The sequence below is a fragment of the Microtus ochrogaster genome, unplaced genomic scaffold (assembly GCF_000317375.1).
Source record: "Microtus ochrogaster isolate Prairie Vole_2 unplaced genomic scaffold, MicOch1.0 UNK3, whole genome shotgun sequence".
Taxonomy (NCBI): Eukaryota; Metazoa; Chordata; class Mammalia; order Rodentia; family Cricetidae; genus Microtus; species Microtus ochrogaster.
Window position 1 is genome coordinate 254,009 of NW_004949101.1, and position 8,906 is coordinate 262,914.

Below are 8,906 nucleotides of genomic sequence, written 5' to 3' on the forward strand. Positions count from 1 at the left end.
GTTCCTCCAATGCAGAGCAAGTCTGGGAAAACTAGGCTCTTCCCAACTTATCAGGAAGAGCTGCTAGCTTTCTCTTAAATCAACTGCTGGCAGGATGTTCCAGAAAAGAGCAATTTCCCTCATTTTCAGGACAGATGTGAATATTTCCACAGGAGCCAAATTTCATACAGCTCAACTATGGCCTCCATGGGAAAGAGTTATGTAAATCTAATGTGCTTGACTATCGGCAGTTAACAGTTATAGTCGTATCTCCCGAGTGTTTTGCATGGAAATGTTCTCTCTTAGCTGATGCCCTAAAAGCACAAAACCCATAAACTACAAACCTGCACCTTGATGATGTCTATGCGCTTTATGGATGAAGATTAAATGGAAATGGATGTGTTAAAAGTGAAAGAGTGGCTGAGGGATGCCGCTGTGAATCAGAAGCTTGTGATACAAGCATGCGGATGAGTTTGGATCTGCAGCACCCATTTCAAAATCACACACACACACACACACACACACACACACACACACACACACACACTTAGAGTGTAATGTTAAATTGTGTACCAAAGAAAGTCAAAGGACTTAAGAAAAGTAAAGCATTTTTACTTAGCAGTATGTCTGCAGTTCAGAACCATAATCTTCCTTTGTCTTATTTTAAGCAAGGTAGAGAAAGATCTTAGTATATAACATATAAAGTTATTATCTTTTTTAAACGATTAATTTTTTATTTTATCTGTTTATATATTCTGCCTTTATGTATTAGAGTGCATCACATGTACACAATATAGGCAGAAGCCAGAAGAGGGCATCAGACCCTCTAGAACTGGAGTTACAGCTGGCATGTATTGGGAATTGAACCCAGGTTCTCTGCAAGAGCAGCAAGTGCTCTTAACTGCTGAAGCTCCTCTCCAGTCCCTCAAGAGGTCATCTTTGCTGTTTTCCCACTTCCCACAATTAAACATATCAAAGTAGGGCTGTTGCTAGAGAACTTGCCTAGCAGACACGAAGTTTGATCTCCAGCAGAGCATAAAAGTACGGTGGTGCATGCCTGCAATTCCAGAACTTGGGAGGTAGAGAGAGACAGAAGAATCACAAGTTTCAGATCATCCTGGGCTACATACATAGTGAGTCTGAACTACATAAGACCCCGTCTTTACAAAACAAAACAAACAAACAAAAAAAAACCCACCAAGTTAATTTCAAACCTTGCGCCAATTTTCACACCAACCAATGCAAGGAATAACACTAAGTTGTGATAACAATGTGTATAGTAAGCATTTTCTTATAAACATCAATTACAAACTTCTCCCCTAGCAGATACTTACTGATAAATAATTTTATCATTCCTAATTTGGGGTCTTGATTATGGAGACTTTTTTCTTTTCTTTCTCTCAAGACAAGGTATCACTACGTTTATCAGGCTGACCTTGAACTCACAGAAGTCTACCTAACTCTGCCTCCTAAGTACTGGGATTAAAGGTGTGTGCCATCACCCCAGTTTTGTAGAATTATTTATTGAGGAAACTGTTAAATTATAGCTTTAAAGTTTTTTGAGTGGATACTTACAGCGTGTGTGACTTGATATGAAATGTTACCCACCCCACCCACCCACACTCATCCCCTGCCACACTTCCCTCACAAACTCATTTTGCTTTGAATGTCTTTTGAGAATTAATAAAACAGATCATTAATTAGTTTCTAGCTATGACTGAAGTTTATTTATTCTCAGCAGTGCACAGCTTTAATGATTGTGGGTAAAGAGTCTTCTGAAGCTGCTGCCTACCAGAGCAGAGTACAAGATGCCCTGGAAGAGGGAGCCCAAGCCTCCAGCAGACCCCTGGTAGGAAAGGTAGGTAGGAACAGCTAGCTGTTCCTCACTCTGGGGATTCCAGACACACAACAAGGTCAGCATTACCAGGATGGACCAAGTTGTCAACCGACAACCTACCTCTCTAGCCTACCTGTGGTGGTTTGAAACTGTCTGAAAGAAAAAAGTTGAGCTTCCAGGCTTGGCATGGTGGTATATATCTTGAATCCTAGCAGTCGGGAGGCAGAGGCAGGAGGATCTCTGTGATCCTGTGATCAAGGTCAGCCTGGCCTATATACCAAGTCCCAGTACAGCCAGGACTACACTGAGAGACCCTGTCTCAAAAACTAAAAGCAAGCAAACAAATACGTGAATAAGGTTGAGCCCCTGCCCTAAGAGACAGCACCCAATCCCCCGCCCTGCACTCAGGCTAACTTTACCTCTTTGTCTCAGTGTAGAAAAGTGACAAACCATTCGCTACCTCTGAGGCTTGGCTGTAAAAGGTGACTCCACTCTACCTGGAACTCTAGCGGTGCAGATGGCCACATCCTCTATTTACATAAGTCCTTTTCTGCTCCCTGCTCTGTTTGAGCAGGGGATTTCGGGGGGCTTCAGTCCTGCCTCTACGGAGTATTTCATATGGATGGTGAGTCTTTCATCTTCTAGTCTATTCTCCTCTGTATTGATTCAGCCTCACCGTCTATGCATCCTGAATGTCCATTGAATAGAATGTACCCAGAGCCACTGACAGGTGCCACAGTTTGAATCAGTATTCGCCAAAGGCCTATGTGTGAAAAATCTGGTTTTTGAGGCGTGCTTTCGGGAAATCCATTCTAAGCTCCTTTTCAGGTAATATGGCAGGATTTAGAACGGTGAGCCCTAGAATAGGATGGGTTGGCGATCCGGACATCAAAGACTGGTGACAGAGGGATCACTGTTTCTTGACTGTCCTGCAAAGCTGCTCCACTGAGCCAAGCTTGGGAATTGTTCTGATCAACACAGTGCTGCTACACATGGAGCTTGTGAGCTGGCTCACTCCGCCAAATCCCCCAACTGCTTCCCCTTCATTGGTTCATCCACTCTCTACCATTTTTCTCTCTTCAACCCAACATCCACTGCCACCTCCAATTTCCTTCCTCCTTCCTGACTCCCATTAACCGCTCCAAACATACATCAGTTTTCCAAAACGAGAAGAATGCCTACAGGAGTCGTAAGTAAAACTGTGTCCCCAGAGCTGGTATTCCCTTCTATCTTGAGAGCATCCTGTCGAGGTTGTGACATCAGTTTTGGCCACTTGTTTCAAAGAGTTTGAACTGTCTTGCTTTGTTCTCTGAAGACAGGATTCATCTCTTTAGGTAAGTTTTGCTTGCCAGTCCCCACGGTGTATTCGTGGAGAGTTTTAAGTCCTCAGAAACTTCCATTTGGCAGTGATTCCACTTGCTTCACCACCTCTGCCTTAGCACTGCCAAGCCTAGATGGCCTAGACATTGTATTAAAAAACAGCTCCCTCTGGGACAAGCCTAGAAGACATTGGCACAGGACTGCAACTATCTATGGATGTTCAGTAGATTAAAAATCTCCCTGGCAGACAGGAATTTTGTCAGGATCCACCCACTGTGGCCAGCATTATGTAAAGGATAAAGGAGTTCACTGGCTCGTAGCCATCTAACAGAATTCGGTCAATATAAAATGAGTGGATTGTGCCTACATGGAAGATATGCCACTCGTTTCTAAACAAGTGGACCAATAGAAAGTTGCAATTTGGGGGCGCTTAAAAACAACTCTGAATTTATATTGGGGAAGATGGTGCATTTTTAACGTCATGCTCTCAGAAATTAAAAATAACTCTTTTAGCCAGCTGTTGCTCCTTTTCTGGGAGAGTCGGGAGGTGAAGAGGCACCACATGGTTGACGAAACTGCGCTGAACTGCTGCGTTAGATTACGTTTTGCAGTACCTGCATGTAGGTTGAACGTCCGCGTCTTTTCTTTCTTTTTCTTTTTTTCTTTTTTTTTTTTTAATGCCATGGTCAACAGTCTATCCATCGCCGCGTCTCAGTCATGGTCAATAATTCCTGATGATGCAATTTTAGGTTATCTCCCCTGGAAGCCACCGGTCATTTTCTAATTCAGCATTCCTGAAACCCTTGAAGTCCACCTTGGCCCACGACCCCTCCAGAGGACCACGCCCCTTCTCCCTCCACCTTAGAGAGTCCGGAGAACTCAAGGTCCGCAAGACAGGCTGCAGCCCGGCCCTGCCCAACGGCCTTCTGGGAACTGTAGTTGTGACTTCTGACACAGCAGCCATATAGAGGAGTCTAGGACTACAGATCCCTACAGGCCGCTCGCACCGCGCCTGCGTGCGGGCACCTGCTAGAGGGAGGGTTAAGTCGTCCCGGGAGCAGAGCAAGTCGGCGGAGGAGGCTTTGGCAGCGGCTGGCGACATGGACAACGCAGGGAAGGAGCGAGAAGCGGTCCAGCTGATGGCGGAGGCCGAAAAACGAGTGAAGGCCTCCCACTCCTTCCTCCGAGGACTGTTCGGGTGAGCACCAGAGTTCTTGCCCTTAGGGGTCTTGGTGCCCGCCCCCCGCGCCCCCACCCCCAGCCGGCTGCCACCGCAGAGTGCCCCGCACAACTGCTTAGGGTTCTGTGTTCCCAGCGGCCTTCAGAACACAGCCAGGTAGCTCATGCTCGGCCTTGGGTCCTGCAGCCCCTAGGGGCCATTGCATCCCCTGGGCCATGCCTTGGGAGCTCTAGTCTGCACACATCTTCTTACGGAGATCCTCAGGCTTTGGGCATCCCCACATACAGCCCGAAGAACCCGTAACCCTCAACCCCCAGGCACCCAGAACCCCATAAGAGCCCCTGGAGACTTCTGTGTACTCCGACTCCTCTCGTGTGGTCCGATATTGGTGGCAGGGTCAGCGCCGAGCTGCCCCTCCGGAAACACCACCTTTCTAGGGGACCGGATTGATTAATTTACCCCAGTCCGAGCCATATATCACTTGGGGTAGCCAGACGGGAAGGTCCTGGAACTCAGCCTGGCGCCTGGCATCTGCGAGAGGCTCACAGGAGCGTGAGGTCAGCGCCCCTTGTATCCTGGGCACTTGTCGGCTGGCTTGGGCCCACAGGCCTTGCAATCATTTCCTCGGGTGGTGTGTTTTTCCTTTGCTGGAGTGATTTGTATCCATAGCCCGGGCCTCCTGTTTGATGGACCATAACGTTGCCTCTGTTTAAAGTCAGTATCTTTTGGGAATCCCGTGATTTGGTGTAATTCTTACATGCTGTAGTAGGGGGAGGCTTTACATTCCGAGCTTTCAAAAGGCAGAACCTGAACTGAGAGCTTGTGGAAGAATTCTGGGCTGTTGATTATGCGAATGATTCAGCTGTTTATGACAGCGGCAGAAATTACGCGTGTACCTCATTTTTTTTTCCATTTGAAAGTGAAAGATCTTTACCAAGAGCAGATTTAAATTATCGGGAAGGACTACTTAACTACCGCATTTTGAGACACAATTTTATTTCTGTACAAATTCAATTTGGACACTTAGTTCTAAAAACACACCCAGTGAGCTTTGACTTGTTTTTTTCCAACTTCGTTCATATAACTGCTAATTATAATATTCGTTATTATGTAACAGTTTAGTGGAACCCCGTTATGTTTCCATCTCCAGGAAATGCTTAGGGTCACTTTGATACAGTGTATGGTACCATGCTCTGCCAAGATAAAGGAGACCACCCTTGGAGACCTCTAAGGGCATTTATCACTACTAGGTCCTAAATTTCTCAAGAAATACAAGGCTTGGAACTGTAGCTGTAAATTATGGATAATTTGTTTCCCCTTTAAGGGGGACAGGGAGCATTCTTCGTATGTAATGTAAGTGCCAAGTACTAATTCCTGTCTGAATCACAAAACACACGAGATTCACTGTGTGAAATTTAATGGTAGGGTGACTGCCTCACCATGGGAGGTGATTTAATGCACCATGAGTTTCAAATCGTGTTTCCTTGAGCCAGTTACGGGCATTTCTTTTGGTCAAGAGGCCCGAAGTTTTGAGGAAACTAGGTCAGATCTTGAGTCAACTAAAAAATTTTGAGGAATCTTGATTACTGAAGGAAGGTCTTTTTGACTGTGGCTGCCCTGTCAGTGACAGGCCGTGTACGAAGACTCATCTTCTGCCATTCACACGCAGTTTGCCGAGAGTTACTACTTCCTACTCATGTGGAAGCAGCAGGTCAGGTTATTATCATGGCTTTGGAACCTGAATCAGGGTAACTTTTCATCTTTGGGCCTCCGTTTTTTCCACTATAATCCACAGTGTATCTCGTGAGTAGTGATCAGTTTATATATTTTTAAAACACTCAGGCTTATGGGTATTGGAAATGGTTGTCAGGTGATTATCCACATATGCATCAAAGCTGTCAGCTCTGCACATCAAGGAAGCAGAGGGCAGATGGATTGAGTTTTGCAGGATTTTGGAGCCAAAGACTTGGTCACTGGTCTTTTAATAAATAAATACCTCAAGAGTTTTAGCCAGGTTAAGTGTCCTTTGGACTATGAGGGCCGGGACTGGGAGGTTTCCAGTCATATTTGGTCCTGGAAAGCTTAGGGGAAGAAGAATATGTAGAGCTTCGTGAGATTTATTATAAGTATGTAGTATTTGAAACCCCAAACCAGACCTATTTTTCTTTGACTTATAATGGGAAGACTAAGATTTTGTATCAGTATTAGATGTTTAGAGTTCTATAGGTGTAACATTACGTGCATCTGTCATCACCCTCTATGTTGCCCAGCCCTGCCCCCCTTAGGTTTTATCTTTCATTTATGGTAGTGCCATCTACCTCCATGTGATACCCTCAGGCTAACGGAGAATTCATAATCGCATGTCTTGGTTCACCCAAGTATCACTGTTCCATCTAACGGGATGGACAGGTGATGTTTTGAGGATGTGGAGGACGTTTAAAAAGGCATATGGCTTATCGCAGATGTTTCTCGTCGCTGGCTGTTCATCTCCCAACTGCAGATTAAAGCCTAGCTTGAGTTCATCTCCTGTATGCTGCACAATACTTTTGTGGTGATACTGCGTTCTCAGGATTGTTCCATAAATCTGTCTGTTGTTGCGTTAGATGGAAATATGCATGGATATTCCCAAGAGTGGGTCCTTTGGATGGTTCCTCTGTGTGTAAGCTACAAGCTTTTTCTATCTGGAAGCTGGAGGTGGGGAGGGAGCATCAGTGCATTCCTTTTCTCCAGAAAAGTCTCTTGCAGCTTCCCTGCAGGAAAATAGTTGAGGAAGGATGCAGACATGTCTGCAACCAGTTTTACGTTTGTTCGGTTTTCTTTCTAATTCCCGGCTAAAGAGTGATGTGTCTTTTTAGTTGAGTCCAAACTCTCTCTTTCTGAAGAGCACAGTATAAAACCACTGCTTAAAACATCAGATTTTCAGTTAGTGCATTGCCAGAGAGGGGCTGTGGAAATTTGTGGTTAACTTCAGATTCTAGTTTGAATCTCAAACTGCTAGAATGATCTGAAACTGGCCAAACTAACAGTAAGATACTTTCAAATTGCAAAGACCTGCTTGCTATCTTCATGTGTTGCTAGGGGAACACAGGTAGATGACCAAATCCATACTTAGGAATGGCAGGAGAATGTTTCTGAGCTATCTTCATTTGTTTGTTTATTTGTTTGTTTGTTTGTTTACAGTTTGTCTGGGTGCAATTCCCAGGCTTTGTACTTGCTAGGTAAGATTTATCCGGCCACTGAGCTATGTTCCCAGCCCCTGATGGTTCCTTTGCAGTGTTCCTCAGTCCTGGGCTAATTAAAGTGTTATCTATTTGGTGTAAATTTAGTGAAGGATCCTTTTGGGTTACTGCAACTAAGCATGCGTTTACTTAATATCTGTTTGTGAAAGTTCAAATATTTCTTAGGCTATATCCATATTCTCTACTTGTTTTTATACCAGTGAAGATTGTGTTTCCATGTTTAGCATGGTCATGTGAGAGCCTTGATAGCATTTACATCTTTCTCAGTTAACAACTAATACTTAAATATAGATTCACCTTTTTAAAAAGTCATTAATCAGCTAGACATCATGGTATTCACCTTTAATCTCAGCAATAGGGAGGCAGATGTAGGTGGATCTCTGTGAGTTCAAGGCCAGCCTGGTCTACGTAGGGAGTTCAGCCTGGTCAATGTAGTGAGTCTTAGGACACCCAGGGATATGTAGAGAAATGTCTTGAAAACAAAAAGAGAAAGAGCAACAACAATAACAGCAACAAAATCATTATTGTAATCCCTCATGCCTGTGATCTCAGCAATCAAAAGGCTGAAGCAGGAGGATCTTGAGCTTCAGGCCAGCCCATCTCAAAACCAAGACAGAAAATGTAGATTTGGTTACTTACAGAGACAGATGTTACAGTGTAAGAAGTGTGGGAGTATTTGTGTTTGTTTCTTATAAATGTAAAAGCTAAGATATAGATAACTGTATGTTATATAAAAGAGAAATAATACTTGCCATTTAAATCTGTAATTCTAGAATTTTGTACTTTGGATTTTTTTCAGATATTCCTTATTTCTGAGAATTATTCATGAGTGTTGTAAATAATATTACCCTGTCCTGGTTGATTTTGTTTGTTTGTTTGTTTTTATTTTTGTCAACTTGATGAAAGCTAGAGTTAGCTGGGTAGATGAACTTCAACTGAGAAAATGTCTGCGTAGATTGGTCTGTAGACAAGTCTGCATGTAGTTTCAGCGCACAGGACGGAGGCAGCCTTGAGTTCCATAAGAAAGCAAGCCAGTAAGCAGCATTCTTCCATGGATTCTGCTTCAATTTCTGCTTCCAGGTTCTTGCCTTGGCTTCCTTCAGTGACCTGTGATCCAGGACATGTAAGCCAAACAAGATTCATATAGGTAAAACAGAGACAGCAAATTAATACCCCTGCAAAAAAGAGCCAGAGGGAAAAATAAATGATAAAGAAATCAGAAAGCAATAAAGGTAAAAGCATAACTAAGGAAGAAGGCATGAAAATAACCTTTTTCTTCCCAAGTTGCTCTTGATTATGATGTCTTGTCTTATCATAAGAAACCCTAAGACATCCCCAAACTGTCTTTTTT

The 8,906-nt window shown here is 43.9% G+C and overlaps 2 protein-coding genes across 2 annotated transcripts in view; one reads left to right on the plus strand and one right to left on the minus strand.

The window, feature by feature from the left end:
- Cstl1 (cystatin like 1) overlaps nt 1-3,986 on the minus strand; it is a 16,124-nt gene extending 12,138 nt beyond the window's left edge. Inside the window, exon 1 of the mRNA XM_005365477.3 lies at nt 2,236-3,986. The gene's annotated coding sequence lies outside the window, so the exon portion shown is untranslated. The remainder of the gene's footprint in view (nt 1-2,235) is intronic.
- A 183-nt stretch (nt 3,987-4,169) lies between these two features.
- The window catches only part of Napb (NSF attachment protein beta), a 39,407-nt gene continuing 34,670 nt past the window's right edge, over nt 4,170-8,906 (plus strand). Inside the window, exon 1 of the mRNA XM_005365478.3 lies at nt 4,170-4,334. Coding sequence (XP_005365535.1) covers nt 4,237-4,334 — 98 coding nt within the window. The 5' untranslated portion in view covers nt 4,170-4,236. The remainder of the gene's footprint in view (nt 4,335-8,906) is intronic.